Source organism: Gekko japonicus, unplaced genomic scaffold, assembly GCF_001447785.1.
Source record: "Gekko japonicus isolate JY-2015 unplaced genomic scaffold, Gekko_japonicus_V1.1 scaffold803, whole genome shotgun sequence".
NCBI classification, from domain to species: Eukaryota; Metazoa; Chordata; class Lepidosauria; order Squamata; family Gekkonidae; genus Gekko; species Gekko japonicus.
Window position 1 is genome coordinate 90,728 of NW_015167562.1, and position 24,297 is coordinate 115,024.

General features: G+C 43.7%; 1 protein-coding gene across 1 annotated transcript in view; it reads left to right on the forward strand.

Moving 5' to 3' along the window:
* Positions 1–24,297, forward strand: part of MX1 (MX dynamin-like GTPase 1) — a 52,957-nt gene extending 28,660 nt beyond the window's left edge. Inside the window, exons 7-14 of the mRNA XM_015413770.1 lie at positions 2,796–2,994; positions 4,997–5,075; positions 5,202–5,324; positions 6,282–6,423; positions 13,091–13,249; positions 15,342–15,418; positions 17,796–18,050; positions 22,642–24,297. Of these exons, the coding sequence (XP_015269256.1) occupies positions 2,796–2,994; positions 4,997–5,075; positions 5,202–5,324; positions 6,282–6,423; positions 13,091–13,249; positions 15,342–15,418; positions 17,796–18,050; positions 22,642–22,872 (1,265 nt within the window). The 3' untranslated portion in view covers positions 22,873–24,297. The remainder of the gene's footprint in view (positions 1–2,795; positions 2,995–4,996; positions 5,076–5,201; positions 5,325–6,281; positions 6,424–13,090; positions 13,250–15,341; positions 15,419–17,795; positions 18,051–22,641) is intronic.

A 24,297-nucleotide genomic window follows, 5' to 3' on the forward strand; every position in this document is an offset into this window, starting at 1 on the left:
CCCGCCGCCTGCCAGCCCGCCGGCGGCTGGCGAGGCGGCGTCGGCGGCGTTGCAGAGCGTCTCCTGCGCATGCGCAGGAGACGCTCTTGCACTTTCGGGGGGATTTAAACATCCCCCCGAAATTTTTTTAAACTTTTTGTATTTTTGTGCACACGTGGGGACTGGCCCACGTGTGCACAAACCTCCCCCGGCCCCCCAGCTGCCCCCTCCGTGCTGATTTAAGTATCCGCACGGAGGGGGCAACTTGGCTATTAGATATATAGATGTGGCTGACATTTAAGAAGTGGGCTAACAACAAAAAGTTAGGTCCACTGAAATCTACCTACAAAGACATCATTCTTTTTCTACATGACATCTGGAAACAAGAATTGAAGCCTAATACTTTAAAAGAGGCAGGTGGCAGCTCTTGCTGCTGTTTTGGGCCATAAGAGATTGTGCAACTTGTCATCCCATAGATTTATAAGGCATTTCCTTAAAGGAATTATGCAATTGGCTCCCCCTATCTGACACAGGTTTCCTACATGGAATCTCTCCAAGGTACTACAGGCCCTAATAGAAACACCTTTTGAAACTTTAATCAGAACTAAAACTTCATTCTTGGAAAATAGCATTCCGAGTAGTGATTACTTTGGCTCGAAGGATTTCGGAATTAGGGGCCTTATCCATCAGGAAAGAACTGCATTTTTAATAAGGAAGGATTCCATTGTACTGAGGATGGATCTTTCCTTTGTGCTGAAAGTAAGTCTGTTTACCATGCTAATCAGCAATTTGTACTACCTTCCTTTTGCCCAATACCATTTCACCCCAAGGAACATGCGCACGGTCCTGCACATCTATCTAAAGAGAACAGTTAAGAACATAAGAGACGCCAATGTTGGATCATACCAAAGGCCCATCCAGTCCAACACTTTGTGTCACACAGTGGCCAGAAATACCAGTGCCATCAGGAGGTCCACCAGTGGGGCCAGGACATTAGAAGCCCTCCCACTGTTGACCCCCCCCCCCCAAGCACCAAGAAGACAGAGCATCACTTGCCCCAGAGTTCAGATAAGACTTCACAGGTCCTCTGTGAATGAAGCATTTGTGTCTTATAGCTCACAGGCTTTGGGTAAAAAGGTATCTGAATCTAACATTGCTCTATGGATCAAACTGTGTATTCATAAGGCATATGAAGTGCTAGTATTGAGACTCCCAAGGGGCACTACAGCACACTCCACCAGATCCACAGCAACATCAGCAGCATTTTCCACTAGAGCCCCAATGGAAGAAATCTGCAGAGCCGCAACCTGGTCTACCTTTTCTACTTTTGTGAGACACTGTAGGATAGAGATCAATTAGATTCTGTGGATGCATCATTTGATAGAAGGGTTGTGCAACAAGTGGTGGAATAAAAGGGAAAAATAAATAAATGAATGAATGAAAGCCCCACCCATGAAGTCAGCTTGGATATGTAACCAGCTGGGATGACTTTTCTCCACCGAAGGAGAATGAAACATTGGAACCTACCAGGAGGTTTCCTCTCTTCAGTGGGGCGAAGTCATCCACTTCCCACCACCACAAAAAAGTTAATATGATATACAGCTGGACATAGGACCTACTAAGGAGCTGGGCTATACTAGGACTGGAAGGTCAGCCTGGATCTGATCCAGTCACAGCCTTGTAGAAATTTGCATAGCCCTGCCTGGAGCAAGAGGAGGCGTGACCTAATCAGCTTCGATGACTGCCTCACTGAAGAGAAGAAACTTTCAGGTAGTTTCCAATGTTTTGTTCTCATGCAGCACTTTAAAAAAATCAAAGTCAGGCCCAGGAGGCTGTATAGAGCCAGTGAAATGCTCATTGGAATATATGTAATCAGGGCTATTTTGGGGCAGGAACGCACAGGAACGGAGTTGGCCATGCCCAGCAGGAACTCATTAGCATAATAGGCCACACCCAACAGCAGAAACTCATTAGGATTGGCTACATTAGGGGTGTATGGCCTAACATGCAAAGGAGTTCCTGCTACAAAAAAGCCCTGGGTTTTGACAACAAGGTAAACAGAATAACAAGCAAAAGGTGGGTGTGGCTGAATAACCACACTTCTGGTAACATGGGGGTGAGGCCTAATGTGCTAATGAGCTGTGCTGTCGGGGGTGCATCCCAATATGCTAATGAGTTCCTGCTGTTGGGTGTGGCCTATTATGCTAATGAGTTCCTGCTGGGCTCTTTCTACAAAAAGAGCCCTGTTAGAACATAGTAACAAGCACCAGACGTTTTACTTAGTAATCTACTTACATTACAATACTCTAATTTTGGATAATTTGGCAGTAGTAATAGTAGGGTTTTTTTTAAGGAGACCCATTGATTTGCAATTCAGCATAAATTACCATTTTCATACACTACCAGGTCCAATATACTATCCGTGATGCCTACCCAGAAGTTCCTACAGACAATCATTTGTTGCAAAACCACCATTGGCCTGAATAATAGTTTTCAACCCAGGCTTTGCATTTGCAGACAGACCCTTTCTAGATTTGGGTAAATACTAGATAAGTCCATGGATGCCTCCTGTGTTTCCTGTGGCCAAAGAGGGTAGGCCCACCTGAGGCTGGTCTATATATGTGCTTTCCTTGGGCCGCTCCAACATTCTTAGTCAAGCACACAGTCTCAGTTTTGGCTGGCTCTGCCCTCCCGCCATCTGTGGCCAAACCCTGCCCTTCCTCATTCATTCAGGGGGGGGGGGGCTTCTATTAGTGCATATGCGCAGTTCCTTTTTTATGTTCTTCTTTCTGTAATGTCCTCATATTTTATAACAGGGATCCTAACAAAGCCTGACTTGGTGGACAAAGGAACTGAAGAGGCTGTTGTGGATATAGTGAGAAACTTGATCATCCATCTGAAAAAGGGATATATGATTGTGAAATGTCGTGGACAGCAAGATATCCAGTCCAACTTGGACCTGGCCTCTGCAATCCAGAAAGAAAAAGCATTCTTTGAGGATAACAGACACTTCAGGTACTTTTTGAACAGATAACCTTGTTTGTTTCCCACCTACTGTCAACATCTTGTGCAGCAATTGCTTCCACAGTTGAATTGTTCTTATCATGTTAAAGTTGAAAAAACTGGGTATAGCACCCATGTGTGGAGGACACTCTTAAAGAAAAAGAGAGTCTCTTCTCTCCTTAAAACCCCCCATATGTGTTCAGGAGCTGCACATCCAGAGGGCCAGGCCATTACAGAGAATGGGAGGTCTGTGTGTCCCCCCCCCCCTATCCTCCTTCATTGACTCAAGGAATGCAAGGTCCAAACATGAAGTCTTTATGTGAAGGAAAGAGAGCAGCCTAGATCAGGATATGGGAAGTACATGCCTCTGACTCTTGGACTGGCCATGTGCAGTGTTTTCATGACCCCCTCTGTGTATGTGCGCATGCGCACATAGCAAGGAACAGAACTTGTTTATCTTATCAGTTTGGTGTAGTGGTTTAATTCGTGGACTCTAATCTGGGAGAACCGGGTTTGATTCCCCACTCCTCCACTTGCACTTGCTGGATGACCTTGGGCAAGCCATAGTTCTGGCACAGCTGTTCTTGAAAAAGAGCAGTTTCTATCAGAGCTCTCTCAGCTCCGCCTACCTCACAGGGTGTCTGTTGTGGGGAGGGGAAGGGAAAGGAGTTTGTAAGCCACTCTGAGACTCCCTTGGGTAGTAAAGGGTGGGGTATAAATCCAATCTCCTCCTCCTCGTCCTCCTTCTCTTTAAACTACCAGAGGTTCAGATTTAAGTGAATAATATTTTTCCTGCAAAAAAAATAAATAAAAATCCTATCATAAGAGGTTATAAATCAAAATCATTTTCACTTTTACATGGCATTAGCTAATCATCTCCCTTATCAATAAAAGCCGAATGGTGGTGGCACTTCTCTAGAACATTCCACACGCTCCAAAATCAGAGGGTCTCCCTATCCACTGGCTGCTTTGCCTGAGTCCTGCCTCCAACATTCTAAACATTTTGCTCTTCCTCTCCCCCCCACAGCCAGTCAGAACACAGAGGTTATTTGCATATGCAGCCTCATTGGCCTCTGCTTCGGAACACAGAGGTCGTTTGCATATGTGACTTGATTGGCTTTTGCCTCTAACATTCTAAACAGTTTTGCTGTTCTGAGGTAAAATGTGCCCAATCTCCAGGTGAGGGCTGGAGATCACTCAGAATTACAATTGCTTTCCAGATGGCAGAGATCATTTCCCCTGGAGAAAATGGTGGGCTCTGTATCCTTATATGCTGCTGAGGTGGCCCCCGTATGACAGCCAATGTGACATAGCAGTCAGGGCTTCAGAGCACGGGAGAGGCTGCAGGTGTATGGGGGGTGGAAAGCTGAAGAGTGAGGGGAAAATAAAGGTAGGGTGTTGATTGGCTGGGAAGGAGATAGGGTTGCCAACTCCAGGTGGAAAATTCCTGGGGAAGTGAGGGATGGAGCCTGGAGAGGGTGAGGTTTCAGGAGGCGTGGGACCTCGGACAGGTACAAAGCAATAGACTCCACCCTCCAAACCAACTATTCCCTTCTGGGGAAACATCATTGCCAATCTCCAGGTGAGGGCTGGAGATCACTCAAAATTACAACTGTTCTTTAGGTAGCAGAGATCAGTTCCTCTGGAGAAAATGGTGGACTCAGTGTCATTATACCCTGCTGAGGTCACCACAGCAAATTGACACTGAGTGTCCAAGGCCGGGGCACCCGCCCAGAGCCTCTTTCTAGAGGCCGTTGTATTTATTTCCACAATGGGCCTTTTTTCTAGTTTTCTATACTGTAATTTTGCATGTGCATTGGTGTAGATTTAGAGCACATTCATACTGATTGCCCCATTCATTTCAGCAGTGGCCAATCTGCATATGCAAGGGAATGAACACACCAGATCTCCTGCCCCTTTTGATATGCCTGAGACAATCTAATTGGTCCACTGGATATTTTCTGCAAACGTAATCTTCATATTTACTAATGAATATTTTTTGTTCCCCCTACAGAATCCTTCTGGCTGAAAAAAGAGCCACAATTCCCTTACTAGCTGAGAAACTTACAAGTGAACTTGTGGAGCACATTAATGTAAGTGAGCAAATAACTAGATGTCAGTATTTTGTCATCAGTATTTGACCTTGTTAAAAAAAACGATTCAGTAAACCAAATGGTCTTTTTTTACTCAAGACCAGATTTCCCCCCTTTCTCTCATAGAAATCTTTGCCCAATTTAGAAGAGCAAATAAACACACAGCTCCAAAAAGCAAATCAAGACTTGCTGAAATATGGGAAAGGAATGCCAAAAACTGAAGGCGAGAAGCTCAATTTTTTAATAGAAGTAAGTACCGGCATATAAATCTTAATAGATTCGTAGGACAATCCTAAATAGAGTTAAACCCTTCTAAACCCACTGACTTCATTGGTCTTAGAATGTTATAATTCTGTTATGGATTGCACTTTGTGTGTTAATATTTTATTAGGCCATTGCCTGCTAATATTGGAAGTATACAGAACTGTTAATCAATCTGAAATGGAAGGTAACAGGATACCAAATAAAAGATGTGTTACAATATTTTAGTTCCTAATTCTTTATAAACCTAACATCGATATAATTTTCCAAATTCTCTATTGAAAAACTCAGTGCAATGCAAAACTCTACAGAGTCCTGTGCCTACAGGAATAGATTTAATAAAGTTAGCACCTTATCTGTTTGTGAATTCTTTTCTGAGATCCACAATTATTGTAGCTGGATACATTGAACTACTCTTAGTACTCCTAAATATGCAAATGTCCCTAAAATCAATGTGTTTTTTTTCCTTTTAAGATCTCTATTGATTGCTTTGAGTTGTTGGTTTTTGTTTCAAATTAATTTTTGATGTAAAAGAAACAAATTGCTAGCTTTTTGGTCAGTATTCAGATCCTTGGGAGGATGGGTTGAGAGGATGTCTGGTAGGAGAAATCATCGATCATTTGCCTGATTGTTATGATGTTTTTGACTAATGAAAATGATTAGCATTTAAGGATGGGCACAAACTGGCTCTTTATGTTCATGATGAATTTTGGCCAGTTTATGGTTCGCAGTTCACAAACCAAAGTTCGCAAACTGAAGAGCCACCACAAACAGTTCATGGCAGAAGAGTTTGCAACCCGAAGACCCGGTTTGTATTGGTTTGTGGTTTGGCCACAAACTGAAATGAACTTCAAAAATGCTGAAAGAAACTGGCAACAAACTTAACTGTTCTGTCATCAGTAGCTGTATTGCACTATGTTTTTTTTTTATGTTTTGCCTTTGTAGAAAATCAAACTGTTTAATGAAGATATCATAAATTTAACACAAGGAGAAGAAAAATTGTCTGAAAATGATACCAGACTTTTCACCAAAATTCGTAAAGAATTTCAGAAATGGGAGAAAAAACTTAATGAGAGTGCAGTAAAGAGTAAGTATAGATCAGCTGGTGTGCAGGCAAGTTGTGCAGGTGGCATAGTAGGGGCTTGCATGGGTGAGTTGTGAGTTGGCAGCTACCAGGCTCAGCTAAGCTGCACAAATTGCATAGTAGCAAATTGACTGAGTGAGTTGTGCAGCAGTCACTGAAAAGCCTGGCCAAGTTGCCCAAGTGACAGAAAGTTGCCTGGTGGAGTCATGCAGTAGTCGTCACCAGGACTGGCTTAGACAAGTCCTCCCTCCTTCTGTTTGGCCTTTCAGTCCACCTCTACTCCCTGTGTTTAACTGACAGAAACCAAGAAGGGTTGTCAATACTGGGGGTTTGTGTATGGAATGGGATGGAATGGAATGAATGTAGTGAGCTTGAATCTGACAAGGCATTGTAAAACGACCTATCAGAACAAAGGAAGTTCTGGAGGGAAGAGAAATGATTGGTCTTTATGTACAGTTTATGATTGCACCTTATCTGACTTGGGGGCATGGCTTGCCAAGCCCAGATAGTTTAAAAAGGAGCCTGCTGCTCTATTGATTTGTCTTGTTCTGGTTGTTCTGACTTCATGTTCAATAAAGCTGTTAATCACTGTTCATCTGCTGCCTGAGTCTCGTATCTAACAATTGGTGATGAGGATGGGATTATAGAGCGGGTAGGCAGCCCTGCTGAACCAACGGCAGGACGGCGGACGATCGAGAAGCCCCTGAGGAACCCAGGGCAGAAGAACGAAACCCGGCTGATCAAGCAGCTGCAGCATTTGTGCTAGTGCGGGCACAGAGAGCAGTGATGGCCGTCAACCTAAGGTTCGAGGCATTCGAACCCGACCTCGAGGACTGGGATTCCTACCTGACCAGGTTCGAGTTCCATCTCCAGGCTAACCAGATCGAGGGTAAGGACCAGCAGAAGGCGACGCTCCTCAGCTCTTGTAGAAGGGCTGTTTTCAACCTTGCTCGGTCCCTGGTTGTTCCGGCTGACATCAAAACTGTGTCCCTGGCAGACCTAAAACTGAAACTGCAGGGGCATTTTGCACCACAACTCTCGCAGACACGCATTTTACAAGTGGTCCCAGGACGCGGCCGAGATGGTTGCCAAGTACATATTAGCATTGCGGAAGGCTGCCTGCCCGTGCAACTTCACCAACCTAGAGGAAGCGCTCCTCGACCGACTCGTATGTGGCATGAGGGACGAGAACTTACAACAACAATTGTTCGCATGAATGGCTCTCACCTATGCCATGGCCTACTTCGAGGCTGTCGCCGCTGAGGCCACTGAGAAAGCAACCCAAGAAGTGTGTCAAAACTTGGTTCCAATCCAACAGGGGGCCAACAAAGCTGTACACCATGAATCAACGAGCGAGTCCAAGGGTGAGCATGATGACGTCAACCAGTCTCGTACTCTGAGGCCCAAGCGGACCCAAGTGAAAACGGTGCCATGACAAACCTGTGCCGGATGCGGTGGTGAACACGAGCGGGATGAATGCTAGGCGAAGGACATCGTTTGCTGGTCCTGTGACAAGCGAGGCCATTTGGCCAGAGTCTGCAGGGCAAAGAGGAAGACACCACCATCGTCTCCTCGTGAAAGGCCCTGGGTTTGAGGCAAGGACAACACGAGGTCTACAGATTGTCATCTGACCAGCTGCGGTTCCTGCCCTTTGACCATCCTGAGGACTGGATCGTGAGCAAAGATGAAGATCCACGTCACCGTTTGCTGAATGGAGTACCATGCGAGATGGAGGTCGACTTGGGATCATCAGTGACCGTCATTTCATCTGAAACCTTGCAACGTTTGTTTCTGCGATGGAGTTGTCGGCATTTGCAGCTGAGCACCACCCATCTTTCTGATTTTCAGGGAAGGCGCATCCCTGTGGCTGGCAAAGCCACATTTGAGGTACAATTCAAAGGGTTCAAGGAGTCTCTGAGTCTCCTTGTTGCCAAGGGGCGCTGAGCCAGTCTGTTGGGCTTAGACTGGTTTGAGGCCCTCAGAATTGCAATCAGTGGTATTAACCAAGTCAATGCAAATAAATTGAATTCACTGTATGTGGAATTTGCAGATGTGTTTGATAATACTCTGGGAATGTATAGGGGGCCACCTGTAACGTTTGACCTAGATCCTGCTGTAGTGCCTATACGGCTTAAATATTGCAAGGTACCAGTTTCTCTGAAATCACGTATAGAGGCCGAGCTAGACAAGCGAGTGTCTCAAGGTGTGCTTGAACCATTGTCACACTAGAAATGGGAGACCCCTATTGTGACACCTGTAAAACCTGACGGGTCTATCCGAATATGTGCAGATTACAAATACACACTCAACAAGGCTCTGCAGCAATACTCTTACCTAGTCCCCGTAATTAGTCATGTGCTGGCGTCATTAGGGGAGGGTAAAGTCTTTGCCAAACTAGATCTGGCACAAGTCTATCAACAGCTGCCAGTAGACCCCCAGGCCGCCATGGCACAAACCATTGTCACGCATAGGGGTGCGTTCAAAGTGAACTGTTTGCAGTTTGGTGTGAACGTGTCCCCAGGCATATTCCAGGGCTTAATGGAGGGATTGTTAAGGGACCTGCCCGGGGTGGTCCCCTATTTCGACGACGTGTTGATTGCAGGCTGGTCTGAGGATGAACTAGCAGAATGCCTCAGTTCCATGTTACGTTTGTTTCAAGAGGCTGGGTTGAAAGTAAAGAGAGCTAAGTGTCATTTAGGAGTACCCAGTGTGAAGTTCTTGGGGTTCCAAATCAACGCTGATGGTGTCTAACTGACTGAGAGAAAGGTACGGGCCACCCAAAACACCCCGAAGCCTAGTTCTAAGAAGGAATTGCAATCCTTCTTAGGCATTCTGAACTTTTACCATGCATTCCTGCCCCATAAGGCGTCAATAGCTGAACCAATCACCTCCTCAACAAGGGGGCAAAGTGGGAATGGGGCCCTCAGCATGTCCAGGCTTTTACCGCCATTAAATAGCTGTTGTCATCAGAGGCGGTCCATACCCACTACGACAAGGCCAAGCAACTGGTTTTGGCGGCGGATGCATCTCCATATGGGGTGGGGGCTGTGTTGAACCACATACTGGCTAACGGCAGGGAGGCACCTATTGCCCATTACTCGTGGACACTAACCCGGCTGAAAGAAACTATGCCCAAATAAACAAGGAGGAGTTGGCGCTAGTGGCCGGCGTAAAAAAGTTCCATGACTTTTTGTATGGTAGACTGTTTGTTATGGCCACAGTCCACAAACCCCTCCTTGGGATCTTTGCGCTGGACTGCCAGACACCCCATGTATTGTCTGCGCGGATGTTACGATGGACGGTTTTTCTCTCCGCATATGACTATGTTCTGGAGCACCGGCTGGGACGAAACATGGGGCATGCAACACCCTCAGCCGCTGCCCCCTGCCAGAACTGGACAATGACCCTGCACCGGCTTACGAGGTAATGGCCCTCGAGGAACTGGCCAAACCTCCGGTGCAGGCGTCGGACATTGCAACCGCCTCCGCCCGGGACCCCACCATCGCCAGCATTCTTAACTGGGTATGGAGGGGGTGGCCGGTGGGGCAAGTAAAGGACTGCTTTAAGCCGTTTGCATCACGGCAAACTGAATTATCTGTACACCGGGGATGTTTGCTATGGGGCAACAGGGTGGTGGTTCCCCCAAAACACAGGGAACAAGTGTTAGAGGCTCTGCACGAATGCTACCCCGGCATCATGCACATGAAGGGACTGGCCAGAGGGTATTTCTGGTGGCCAAAGATAGACGCGGACATAGAGTCCTCGGTCCAGAAATGCCCTGAGTGTCAACAGTCCCGGCCTGATCCCCCACAGGCACCAGTAACGCAGTGGGAGAAATGCCACCACCCATGGTCAAAAGTCCATGTGGACTTTGCAGGCCCTTTTCAAGGGCAAATCTTTTTGATTGTACTAGATGCTTACTTGAAGTGGCTCGAGGTTGCCCCCACATCCAAAATAAAAGCACAAACTGTGATAAATGTATTGAGGAAACTGTTTGCAATGCACGGGTTGCCAGACACTCTGGTGTCTGACTACGGGACATGCTTCACGGCCAGTGAATTCAAAGAGTTTTTGGCGGCAAACCTCATCACCCACCACATGTCTGCACCATTCCACCCGGGAACCAACGGGCAAGCCGAAAGAATGGTGCGGACTACAAAGGAGACTTTGGGTCGTTTGGTGCAGGGAAACTGGGGGCAGAAGGTTGCGTCCTTCTTGCTGCACCAACACATCACACCGCACTCTGTGACGGGGTGGAGTCCGGCTGAGCTGTTAATGGGCCGACGCCTTACCACCTTGCTAGACTGTATGCACCCGGACTTAACCTCTGCCAGGCCACCAAACAGTGAGTCAACTGAACAACCCAGGGTGTTTACTGAGGGTAAATGTGTATTTGCAAGGAATTACGGTAGTGGTCATAAGTGGTTACCAGGCACAGTAACCCATGTCCTCAGGTCCCGCCATTACACAGTAAAGCTTAATGATGGCTGAGTAATTAAGCGCCATATAGATCAGTTGCACAAGCGGTGGGCTGACTCAGTCCCTGATTCCCTTCCCCCGGTGGCCAATGTACCTGACTCGGACAGTCAGGTAGAGTCTCCAGACTCCGAACTGACTGAGGGCTTCCAAGCACTGGAACCCTCAGGCATAGTCGAGGGCGGGCAGAGCCATGACTACAGTCCCATTCGGAATCAGACTGAACCCACTTACAGGGAGCCTGAAGTTTTTCCTCCTTCCCCTCCTACGGTAAATATAAGACGATCCCAACGGGTCAAGTAGCATCCTGCTTATTTGAGTGATTATGACTGCTCAAGGGTTGTCTCGTCTTAGGGGGGAGGATTGTTGTGTATGGAATGGAATGGAATGGAATGGATGTAGTGAGTTTGAATCTGACAAGGCATTGTAAAACGACCTATCAGAACAAAGGAAGTTCTGGAGGGAAGAGAAATGATTGGTCTTTATGTACAGTTTATGATTAGACCTTATCTGACTTGGGGGCATGGCTTGCCAAGCCCGGATAGTTTAAAAAGGAGTCTGTTGCTCCATTGATTTGTCTCGTTCTGGTTCTTCTGACTTCGTGTTCAATAAAGCTGTTAATCACTGTTCACCTGCTGCCTGAGTCTCGTATCTAACATTGTGGTTGCGTAGTAACTCCCAAAATGGCCACTAAGATCTCAGAATGTAATCTTGCAGGATCTCAGTGGACATTCATTTCTTAAAGTTACTGATGTTTCTAACCCTCCAGTGTTTGTTTGTTTTGTCTTGTTTAGAGGATTCCCTGGAAAATCTGGATCAAAATGCACTCTTTTCTGAGATTTTCTGTAGGCGGGGGATCATTTATGAGTCTTTATCAACATTATTTGTCTCTCATATTCATCATTCTCCATTCCATGTATGAGATCAGGATTTCTTAGGACATATGCTAATTACTAAGACATAAATAATGTGAACTAATGTTAGTATAACCATAACATGAAAAGGAAAGCATCAACTCTTCATTGACATAGTACTTTGGGGCATTCTCACCCCCTGACTGTCTTTCATTTAAATTCCTTCATTTACAATTGGTTACTCTGCCAGGCCTTTTCTTCCAACTGAGGGGAGCCACCCATCCTCTTATGATTTTGGAGAACCAGGTTTGTTTTAAACTGTAAGCCTTCTCTTCAGTTACAAAATGTTTTACGGTAGCAAGTATTAAGCCTTAGGGTTCGCTCCTGTGAGGTAAGTTTTGTGGTGAGCAAGTAGAACATGGAGATCACTGAAGCAGGAGTTATTTTACTGGTTTTACTGGTTGTTTTAAAAGAATAGATCAGCAGCACAAGTCTCTAGACAGTCAAAGGAGAAGCCTGCCTGAGACACATTTAAGCTAGTTATGGTTCAGAGTGTGCATGCAAACCGGTGGCAAGGGAAGTGTGTGGATGGGGCCCACCAGGAGCCCTGGGCCCTAGCCATGGATGGCAGTGAGGTCTCATTTACAGGTTCCAGCAAATGGTTTCTGTGACATCATCTGCTGGCACCTCTGCAGTATCAGGCCCCTCCTGGTCCCTCTGGTCCTCCTCATCTGGTGGCCTTAGTTCCTCAGGTTCTTCCCCTAAGGACTCTGAGTCCAAGCCACTGGACTGGTTTGGGTGGTCATAAAACAATCGTGCACTTCCGAACTTTTTGAAAACCAGAGGGCCTTCAAAAACAAGATCCCTGACCAGCAGTTTGACGTAGCACACTGTGCTCTATTATTTCAGCTGCATGGCCTTAATGCTTAGGACTCTTATGAAACAAGAGACTGAAGCTTCAAAAGCATCTGCTGGATATAGTGGCCAGTATTCAGGGCCTTAATAATTATTGTTGCTACACTGATTTTACTGTGTATAAAGTGAATATATGTACACTAGCATGATGCCATCTCTCACTTCCTTCAGAACTCATCTGTTCCACAAAACTTTTGTCACAACCTCTACTGTTGTGATAGTCTGTAAGTGCTTATAACTGAAATAAATGTATCTCCTTCCCCTGTTTATCTCTGCCTCTCTTTCCTGTTGCAAATTTTAGATTATCAATTCTTCAGGGTAGGGATTTGCCTTCCTGTACTTGCACAGGAGCACACACATATACATCATTAATAATAAATTGTTATTATTGTAAATAATAGAGTGATTTTGCTTTTATTCCGTAGTGCAAAAAGGCAGCCATCTTGAAGTGCAGCGATTTGACGATCAGTATCGTGGACGAGAGCTTCCTGGATTTATCAATTACAAAACATTTGAGTCTATCATAAAGCAGCTGATAATGGAACTAGAAGCACCAGCAGTTGAAATGCTGAAGAAAGTAACAGGCAAGTCATGTATTAACAGGGTTCTGGTTAACACAAGGAATTTTTTTTTTTTAGTTTGGTTTGAAAATGATAGTCTTTATGCTTTAGAAATGAATAAGTGTAGGCCTGTTATACTCATGGGGGGGGGGGTTCCCTTAGCCCACACACACTTTCTCACTGGGCCTGCACCCAGCACAACTCCCAGGCCTGTGCCTCTGCCATCTGTGGGCCTGGTGCAATTCCACCACCAGCAGCTTGGCCTGTGCGTCTCCTGGGCTGCATGGCTGCCACTGAGCCCATTGTGGAGCTCCAGGCTGTGCAGCTGCTGCCAGACCCAATGCAGAGCCCTGGGCTGCACAGCCACTGCTGCCACTGGACCCAGCATGGCTCCCTGGCATCGCCGCCACCACCAAAGGCAACTGCTCCTTTACTTTTTGGGAAATTTAAACCCCCCATGTGTGTTTTTAATTTTCAGATTTTTCTGCACACCTGGGGAATTATCCAAATAGGCAGAAAATTTCTTTAGCCTCCATGTGGCCCTGATTCGCGGCTTTAGATGTCCACAGATGGCAGTCATGGGTGGCTAATAGTATATAGAGAAGTTGGGACCCGCAATACTCATGGGGGAGGGAATTGCTCCCTCGATTACAGCTGTGATTACCCACACTCGATTCTTGTCTTTCAGCTGGGGGGGAGACTTGTGGGGGGAATCCTATATCCCCCCATTGCCAAGCCTGGGGCTACTCTGTGCCCCACCACCAACTTTAAGCCCAGCATTCTCCTCTGCCATAGCCAGGTCCTGCATGGCTGCTGGTGTCCTCCACCATGGCCCAATACAGCTGCCAGAGTCCACTGCAGCCTGGACCAATGTGGCTGCTGGCATCTGTTGCCATGAGGCCTGGTGGAGCTGCTGGCCTCCTTCTCCACTGCTGTTGTTCCTTGACTCTGGGGGGGCGGGTTCTGTTCTGATTGGGTAAGCTTTATTTCATCCCCATTGCTGCTGCTGGGCCCTGCTTATCCCCCCCCCATCAGTGAGTGCCACACAGATCCAGCACCTGGGTCTGCCAAGGCCTCTCCCCCATTGTGATCAATGATCATGCTCGAGAGTGTCAACCAGCTTCCCAGCCACCAGGCCCATCAAGATCCCCTCCCCCATCAACAGTGGTGACCCCTGCATGGGTCCGGGCTGCAGAGTCTAAGATTTTCACCCACCCCCAATTAATGGCAGCGAGCCCCATGTGGCTTCTGGCAGCCAAGTTCACCAAGGCTTCTCCTCCCCGTTGTTGACAGTGGCACTGAGCCCTGAGTGGCGCCCACCAAGGTTTCTCCCCCTCACACACCATCATGCTGGCGAGCCCTGCATGGCTCCCAGCCCCTGAAGAATTCTCACCCCATCCGCAATGACAACAGCAAGGTTTCTTCCCCTGTCAGTGATGACAACACATCAACAGAGGAAATAGGAGCATTGTCTGTGCATGCACAGAGAATCCTACTTTACTTTTTAGGAGATTTAAAAAAAAACCCATGTATTTTTGGGAACATTTCAGATTTTTCTGCCAACTTGGGGAGTGCCCCAAGTCTGAAGAAAGATCTGTTTAGCCTTCATGTGGCCCCTATCTGCATATTTAGCTATCTGCAGATGGCGGCCACAGGCGGCTAATACTATATAGATATTTAGACTTGTTCATTTGTTTCTATCCTGCTTCTCAACTGTAAGCTTTCAAGGTGGCACCTAATAAAAATATAACTCACTAAGATCATTAATCATTACACAGTTTATAGTAAAATCAACACTTTCAAAACTCTTAAAAGCCAGCAGCCAACATCAAACATGGAATGCACAAACTAATCAAATGCCTATGGAAACACAAAGTGCTCAGTCTCGTATCTGAATAGCACCAGAGAGGAAATTCCGTAGGCCATATCTAGGATCATCACCTGTCTCACTTATGACTGCAGATGTGATGAGGATCTTAGTTTTTAGGCACAACAGGACAGTGAGAAGAAATGAATATAACTGCTGTCACTTTTGGATGCAGGGTTGAAAACAGACCATGCAAGGCCTTATTATTCTACTGTAAAATTGATTGTTATGTATTTTTTCCTTCCTCAGAAATGGTATCGCAAGATTTTACAAAGGTGGCTAAAGATCATTTTGCAGATTTTCACAATCTTTACAGAGCTGCTAAGGTGAGCACACATAGGACGCTATAGATCACACACTCATGGGGCAGGGCTTCCTCTGACTACAGGAAACTTGTTTTACCTAGTCTGAACTTTCCAGCTTGTCCATCTACAGGTTGCTCCTCACTCCTTCACATTTCTCCAGGTATCGGAGACATTTTTTCTAATTATGAACAAATACTTCAGCCCAAAGAATTGCTTCGGTTACCAGCATTTACCACCAGAGCCTGAAAGCTCCAGACAGTCTTCTGCTGGCCACTGTCATCAAGGGCTAGAGTTGCCAGCTCTGGATTGGGAAACACCTGGAGATGTTTGGGGTGGAGCCTGAGGACGGTGGGATTGGGGGAGGGGAGGGACCTCAGTGGGGTATAGGGCCATAGACTCCGCATTCCAAAGCTGTCATTTTCTCCAGGTGAACTGATCTGTGTTGCCTGGGGATCGGTTGTAAACCCAGGAGATCTCCAGCTACCACCTGGAGGTTGACAACCCCACCAAGGGCTCAGTTGGAAAGTCTAATTATAAGACTCTGTGTGTGTGTGTGTGTGTGTGTGTGTGCTCTGTTACCACTTTTTTGAGATCATGGATGTCTGTGTTGTCTTTAATAACTGTTGATCTGGTGTGTTTGGGTTTTTTTCGTTTGTTTGTTTGCATCTTTTTGGCTGGTCCTGCTTTTCCTGTGCTATTAATATGTCTACCTGTTGTACCCGGTGAGTGATTCTTCTTTGAATTCTGTTCCTGGTGTCTAGGTAATGGTTTCCATTCCATTATTTTCCTGCCTCAATCTGAGACATGGATTTCACCCTCTGACTCTGGTAGTCCTGCATGTTTGGTTGACAGCTAGTCAGGAGAAAAATGTCCTGTCCCTTTAATAGCAACTTAATGAATAGAAATGGGTAGTTGAAGCTTTCCATGGCATAAATACCAATGACTGGTATTTGCAGATGAAGCCGATGTTGTGGGGATAGCTAGAGGTTTGCAAATGTTTGAAAAAGATTTGCATCTCTATCTCCCTCCCCAGGCCATTCAGCAAAATGCATTCCGATTATTCAAAGGGTGCCAACCTGATGCTTGTGACTAGAGAGAAAGAAAAATGAAAAGGGAATTTGAAAATGGAGAGAGTAAAAATAAAGCCAGGTGGAAAGATAAGTGGGGAAACAGAAATAATTTAGCAGAAATAATGGTGGACAGGTTTTTTCTTGGAAGCCATGAATGTACATAGCATACAGGAGGTCCGTCCCCCCCAAAGCTGGATTTATTGATCTAGACACTGAGGTCCCTGTGCAGAAGTGGATACATGATTATGGGGGGGGGGGGGCGCAGTGGCTGTAATTTCTGTATGAAGCTTGAATGTATATGAGGTAAGCACAGAATCTATTTATAAGCAGGGTTGATAACAATACAGACTTCTAGCTTTGATAGGTTATTGTAGCAAATGAGAAAACAATTGAGGCTGAAAGAATTACAATCACACCTTTTGATCATTTCTAATCCAGCAATTTCAGGCTTCCTTATTGAAAAACGATGGTAAAGGAATGCCCCCCGACAGTTTCTTTTTCCTTCCCTTTGGCCACCAGAAGCAAAATAAGAGCGGAAAGCAGAGCCATGCAGATAAACAAAGTTGCACGTACACATTCTGGGTATAAGCTTTTGTGTGCGTGCAAACTTCTTCAAATACAGATATAAAGAAGTGTGCATGCACAAAAAAACGTATACCCAGAATTAAACTTTGGTGGTCTTAAAGATGCCACCAAACTCAAACTTTGTTTTACTGCTTCAGACCAAAACAGCTACCCACCTGAATATATCGTAATATAGACTAACATATTGTAAATCAAAGAAGCAATTAAAAAAAACAGACTAATAAACACCGGATACTCTTTGTGTTCTGGAATGAGGAAATAAGATTTACTCACTTGCCATTTGTATGTTGTAGAGTATTCTGTTACTAGTTATGAATTTTAATTGCTTTTCTTTTGTTTGGATATATACGTGTGTATGTGTATAATTTATTTATTTAAAACATTTTTATGACTCCTTTCCACCCAGTCAGAGTCCACAAGGTGGTAAACATAAAAAACCATTAAAACAGTTGAACAATTAAAAACACATTTAAAATGATAAATTATATATTTTAAAATTATAGCATTTATTATATATACGTATCTTTTTATTTGTGTGCAAGTAATTATAAGCAACAATATATTGTTTTTTAAATAAAAAGATGATTGCATAACTAATCAGTGGTTGTTAGCTACACATGTGCTGGTATTAGTTGCAGTTTTGTCAACGGGATAAGAGCTTGTGGATTTGGTCACTGTATGGAATAACCAAACGCAATATTGCTCTCTTACATTTGTGATGTTATTGTTGTTGTTCATCACAGGATAGAATTGAAGATATTAAAGAGAAACAATTGGAGGAAGCTGAATGTATAGTGAGGACCCAGTTTGCAATGGAACAGATTTTATACTGCCAGGACAAAGTTTACAGCCAAGACTTAAGTTCAGTACGGGAACATACAGCTGCAGAAGAAAAACATCCCTTAAAGATCAATTCTGTGGGCCTCTTAGTATGCCTTTCTGATGAAAAGAATGCTTCAGTCAAAGAAATGGCTTATCATTTGGAGGCATATTTCAATGTAAGTAATTTCCTACCAAAGGCAAGGGCTTTCTAAGCAGGATGGTTTTTGAACATGTAAATGAACTGCAAACTGGAAGGTCAGTAGTTTAGCAGTTTGAGACCTGAGTGCCGCGTGACAGAGTGAGCTCCCATCTCTGGCCCCAGCTCCTGCCAACCTAGCAGTTCGAAAGCAAGAAATTGCAAGTAGATAAATAGGTACCACTTCGGTGGGAAGGTAACAGCGTTCTGTGCACCTCAGCGTCTAGTAATGCCGGCCACATGACCACGGAAACGCCTTTGGACAGTGCTGGCTCTTCGGCTTGGAAATGGAGATGAGCACCACATCCCTAGAGTCGGATTCAACTGGCTTTTGAGCAAGGGAAACCTTTACCTTTACCTAGCTACCTTACACTCTATCCAACAAGCTCTGTATTGTCTGTATTGTCTACTGTGACTCGAAGTGGCTTTGCTGGTCATGGCAAAGAGAGGTTTATACCAGACCTACTACCTAAGAATATGTTAATTAGACCTGTCATGGATTAAACCTGGGACCTTCTTCATACAATGCATACAAATGCATACATATGTTTGCACCCTAAGATGAATGGGTATGTTCCTACATCTGTTGGCCTATGTGCCCATCACAATAGCAAGTGTATATATACTAGGAACCTGATTTGTATTAATTTCTGTGAAGGTATTATTGAAAAGTATGTTTTACTGTTTTAAATTTTAATTCGGCTTGGCCGCATGTTAGCCACTCTGAGCTGCTGGATAGGGCTGGATATTAGTCCCAAAAATAAATAAATAAAATAAGTAATATAAATTAATACATTTAGAATAGGCGTTTCATTTAGATGCATTCAATTCTGGTCATCCCTAGAGAGCTTTTTAATAGGGAACATATATAGAGAGAGCAGAAGCAGAGTTACGACACAAAAGGCATTGTTCTGTAAAATACAGTACTTAATCCCAGGTGCCAACCATGAAATCCTTTAATACGCAAAAAGTTTCCACAGATTACTTCTGGATATCAAGTTCCTCCATAGTGACATCATATGATTGGATAAGTTTTTTGTTGTTTTTTTTAGTGGAGGTGCTATATTTGTAATTCCCCACTGATTGTCTCTCAGAGGATTAGATTCAGGCAGGTAGCTTTGTTGGTCTGAAGCAGTAGAACAAAGTTTGAGTCCAATGGCACTTTTAAGGCCAACAAAGTTTAATTCTGGGTATACGCTTTCATGTGCATGCACACAAATGCTTATACTCAGAATTAAACTTTGTTGGTCTTAAAGGTGCCATTGGTCTCAGAGAATTAGTTCTACATCAGTCCTTTTTTTTGGAAACAATTTTTATTTAGGATATAGTCAATCAAAATCAACATTTGTTATACATTTTCATCCTACCCTCCTCCCTTCCCCCCCCCACATGGCTTTCCACAGTGCTACAACCTCCGGCTAAATTCTTAAATTTCTTCTTCCTTCCTTTTTTCATTGTAAGTTCAATAGGTAACTAATCTCTTCATATTTAAATTTCTCTGTTTCTTATTCCATATTGCTAAACTTTTAACATTCAATAGTTATCAAAGCAAAATAAATTGTCTCTTACATCCCAATACTTCTCCAAATAGTCTTTTAAATCTTTCCAATCTGCTAGAAAGTCTTCTGCTTCCATATTATTAAGTTTTCATGTCATCTTGTCCATTTCAACCATAAAAAGTAATTTTTTAATCCAATCTCCAATCTCCGGGACTTTATCTTGCTTCCAACATTGAGCATACGTTATTCTGGCAGTTGAGATCATATACCACATCAATGTCCTTTTTGCCACATTGGCCTCTTCCATTTTTAGTCCCAAAAGTAATATTTCTGGTTCTTTCTTAAATTCACACTTCACAGTTTTTTCCATTTCCGCATGAATCTCAACCCAATTTTTTTTAGCTTTTTCACAAGTCCACCACATATGATAAAACGAGCCCTCAGCCTTTTTAAACTTCCAACATTTGTTTGACATATTAGTATTCATATTGGCAATCTTTTTTGGTGTCATATACCACCTATACATCATCTTATAACAGTTTTCTTTTAGGTTATTACATGTTGATATTTTCAGTGCATTCTTCCATAAATATTCCCAAGTTGACATCATTATTTCTTTATTCATATTTACCGCCCATTTTATCATCTGTTCTTTGACTGTCTCATCTTCTGTATACCATTTTAACAATATTTTATATATTTTTGAAATAAGTTTTTTACTTCCCTCAAACCATACATTCTCAATATCATTATACTTTTTTCTAAAACCAAAAGTCTTTTTATCTTTTTTAAACAAGTCATTAATTTGTCTGTATTGGAACCAACCATATTTAAAAGCTAAATCTTCTTCCATTTTCATTTCAAATGTCTTTCCCACTGGCTTCAACATGTCTTTATACTGTACCCAGTCTTCTCCCTTATAAATCGAAAAAGGTTTTATTACCTCTACCAGGACAATCCAAAGAGGTCTCTCATCTGAGAAGTACCTCCTATATTTAGTCCATGTGTCGAAAAGCACTCTTCTGATATAATGATGTTTAAAGAAACCATCCATTTTCACTTTTTCGTACCATAAATAGGCATGCCAGCCAAACCTACAGTCATGACCTTCTAACGCCAACAGTTTCTTATTATTTAGCGTAGCCCATTGCTGCAACCAAGCTAAACATACCGCTTCATGGTACAATCTTAAATTTGGTAATTGGAATCCTCCTCTCTCTTTCGCGTCACATAAAATCTTCATTTTAATTCACAGTTTCTTCCTGGCCCATACAAACTTTGAAATTTCTCTTTGCCACATGTTAAAAATCTTCACATCTCTTACTATCGTTTTTAAATTAGAGACTGGCTTGCTATTGTGCTAGGACATTAGTTCAGACATAAGCATGTGCTTATGAACCCCTAGGCATCTATGTAGCTTTCCTATATCAGATTGTTTATCTCCTTGTAAGACGTACACCTCAACAATGTTACTGATTTGTTTGGGGGTAAAGTACACAAGTTAAAGTATGAGAGAATCTTTGATGCGCTTTTATCTTTTTATTACAAAATAAGTATTTGATGGAATGTCATTAACTAATTTAAGAGATTATAATACCATAGATAATTAGAGGAATTACATGAGACCAGTCAAAACTCCTATCCAGAAATAAGTAAGTCCCAAACAAGAAGCATCTTCTAAGAAGAAGCTGATAATCAGTTCAGACTTCCATATATATAGGTTTTTAAAATCATCTTCCAACAATCAGTACCTGTCTCACTTAATAAGGGTGCAGATTCTTGGCTAACTGATTACCTTAGAACTTCACCATACAAAGATATCTAAACTCAAATATCTTAAAAGATATAAAAGCTGTGTTGGTTTGTTCTCATTACTTTTTAACATAACAAAGAAGACTACAAACATTGATTACAAGTTTCTTGTACAAGTTTACAAGTTTCTGTTAGACCTCAGCTTATACATCCCATCTTTGAACTATATCTTCAGATTGTATTAGTTGAATATTCTTGCCAGCCTCTGACTCTTCTTGCTCTTGGGCCCAGACAGATATTACATCAACTGATGCAAAATGCAAATTGCTTCTAATCTACTGAAGGCCATATTATATTATTCCTTTGTTCTTTACCTCTCTTCAAGGCAATTCTGTCTGGATTCTCTGTCTGGCACATTTAGCTGAGAGAGAAAGCCAGTCCTATTCTGGCCTGCAGAAACATTGTCTATGATCATTTTAGTCAAGACCAACAATTGTTCCCTTATATTGCTGGCTATAGCCATGACAGCTTGATTGCTTTCTTTTCTGTGCATCCACAAACTATTTGCAAACCTGTTGCATATTTAGGGACATAGAATTACAACTCCAAACACATTATTCTTGCTTTTGAAGTGGAAAAGCATGAATATTCACTATAACTAAGTACTGTTGCTGTATTATTTCTTTATTTAAAATATTTATATCCCACCTTTCTGCAATGCCCAAGGCAACTTCACAAAATATAAATTCGCAATTAAAATACGTCAAGTTAAAGCTGCAACAATACATTAATACATCAAATAGCAGCAGGGAGGCCCATCCAGTGTGCAGTGACATGTCTGCATCACTGATCTCATGACTTCCAGGATGACAGGGCAGTGCTCTGGTATTTGGGCAAAAACTATGGTAAATTTCGCTTCTACCATATAGTTTTTGCCCAAATACCAGAGTTTAGCCCTGACAATCTGGACATGATGACATCACTTCTGGGTCACATGGGTAGTGACATGGACTCATTACTGCATATCAGATGGATCTCTCTCTTTTTCAGGGCAAGTTCCCTCCTGCTAGCCAGCTGATTGGTGGCAGGGTGGTTGGGGCCTTGGAGTGGGGGACCCCTGCCTCCACTAGGGGTCTGGCAATTCTAGGAGGGGGTGTAGGCAGAGGTGTAATTTGTAACCACATTATGCCTTGATCAAATATGTGGGGAGCAGGTCTGTGTCTAAGGTGTCCCTGTTTGCCACTGTCCACCACTGCAGTGCTCACACAGACCAAGCAGATAAGATGTTACTTGCAGCATTTTATTACCTTTTCATTTCAGAACGCAGGGAAACGTCTCTCCTGTCAGATTCCTCTGATTATCTTGTTCTACATGCTGAAGAAAAATGGAGATAAGCTACAAAATGAAATGCTGAAGCTTTTGCAGGTAAAGGAAGAGATTGGCAATTTCCTCCAGGAGCGTAAAGATGCCGCTGAGCAGAGGCAGTTCCTAAGTGAGCGAATTGATCGGTTGACTCAAGCACGGCAGCACCTAGCAAAATTTCCTGGTTAAATGGAAGATGTATTACAGTACACCATTTCTGAGAAGCTATATTAACTGGACCCCTAGAGATAAGCTACATCTCCATTGTCTAAGAAGTTCATATTCTGTCACTTGCTGATGCTCTGTTTGCTGTAGTTGGTTAAACCAATGTGTTGCACAAATCCTGTTTAGTTGATCAGACATGTATTCATAGACCATAGTTTGTTCAAAAATCTCAGTCTGCTGCTTGTGTTCTTTCCCACTTCCAAGCAGAATCCCCAGATACTATCCCAAGCTCCCTTGCACTGCCACTTCTGGTGCAGCCTGCATGCTATTGACTACAATGTGGGAAGGCTGCTCTTAGGGCAAACTAAGTGTATTTTTACCCTTGCCCCCTCTCCCTCTTCTTGTTTCACCACATTCCCTAACCTTGTTTCATCTCAGGAAGCAACAACAAAGGGCATTTTCTTTACACTGTGTGTAGTGCTATTTACTGCTACGGTGCCCCCCCACCCCAGTAATCTTTTTCTAAACTGAAAAGCCCCCGATCTTACAAGGAAGGTTCTCCAGACCCTTGATCATTTTGGTTGCTATTTTCTGTACTTTCAGTTGTATGATAGCCTTATTGAGATGGGGGGGCGGGACTAAAACAGTCCACAGAATATGTAGCCACACCATAGGTTTATATTTAAATCACTCCTAATCATTATTAGCATGAGATTTACTTTCACTGCTGGAACATCGAGTACAAATTTTCACTGAGCTATCCACCATGCCCCCAAGATCACTTTCATGGCAGTTCAGATAGTGACAGTTCAGACAGATATCAGTATATGAAGTTAAGATCCCCCCCCCCCGTTTGCCACAATATGCCTGCTTTCTAGAGCTATGTTACAGTCTGCCTCTGAGTTCCATAACACAGTGGCAAGGCACACCAAGGTAGAGGGAGTGGCATCATCCTGTACTTAGTTCTGTCTTTAATAAAGAGGACTCAGAAGCTTCAGGTGCAGAATGCAGCCACCTATTCTGAGCATGTAACAGTTCTGACAATTAACACGATTCTGAAAGGAGTCCATTGGCTTCCAGTTTGCATTCAAATTCAATTCATAATGCCGGTCACCACCTTTAAAACCCTTCAGGGCCTGGGGTCCACATAGCTGTGAAATCACCACTCCTAGAATAAGGCTTGTGCAAGCAGGAAACCTGCAAGACTTTGCAGGAATCACTTCAGTTTTCCCTGTATCCCCTTCCACACACCATTTCTCCTTTCTATCCTGCTGGCAACCCCCATAGCCTCTCCTCTTTCCATCCTCTCCTTCACAATCACCCACCAACTGTTACCTGCCTCTCCTTCAGCTTTATCATTTATTTCCTTCACTTACACCCTACCTTCCACCCTAATGGTGACCCAAAGCAGCTTATGTCATTCTGCTCTCCTCTATTTTATCTTCACAA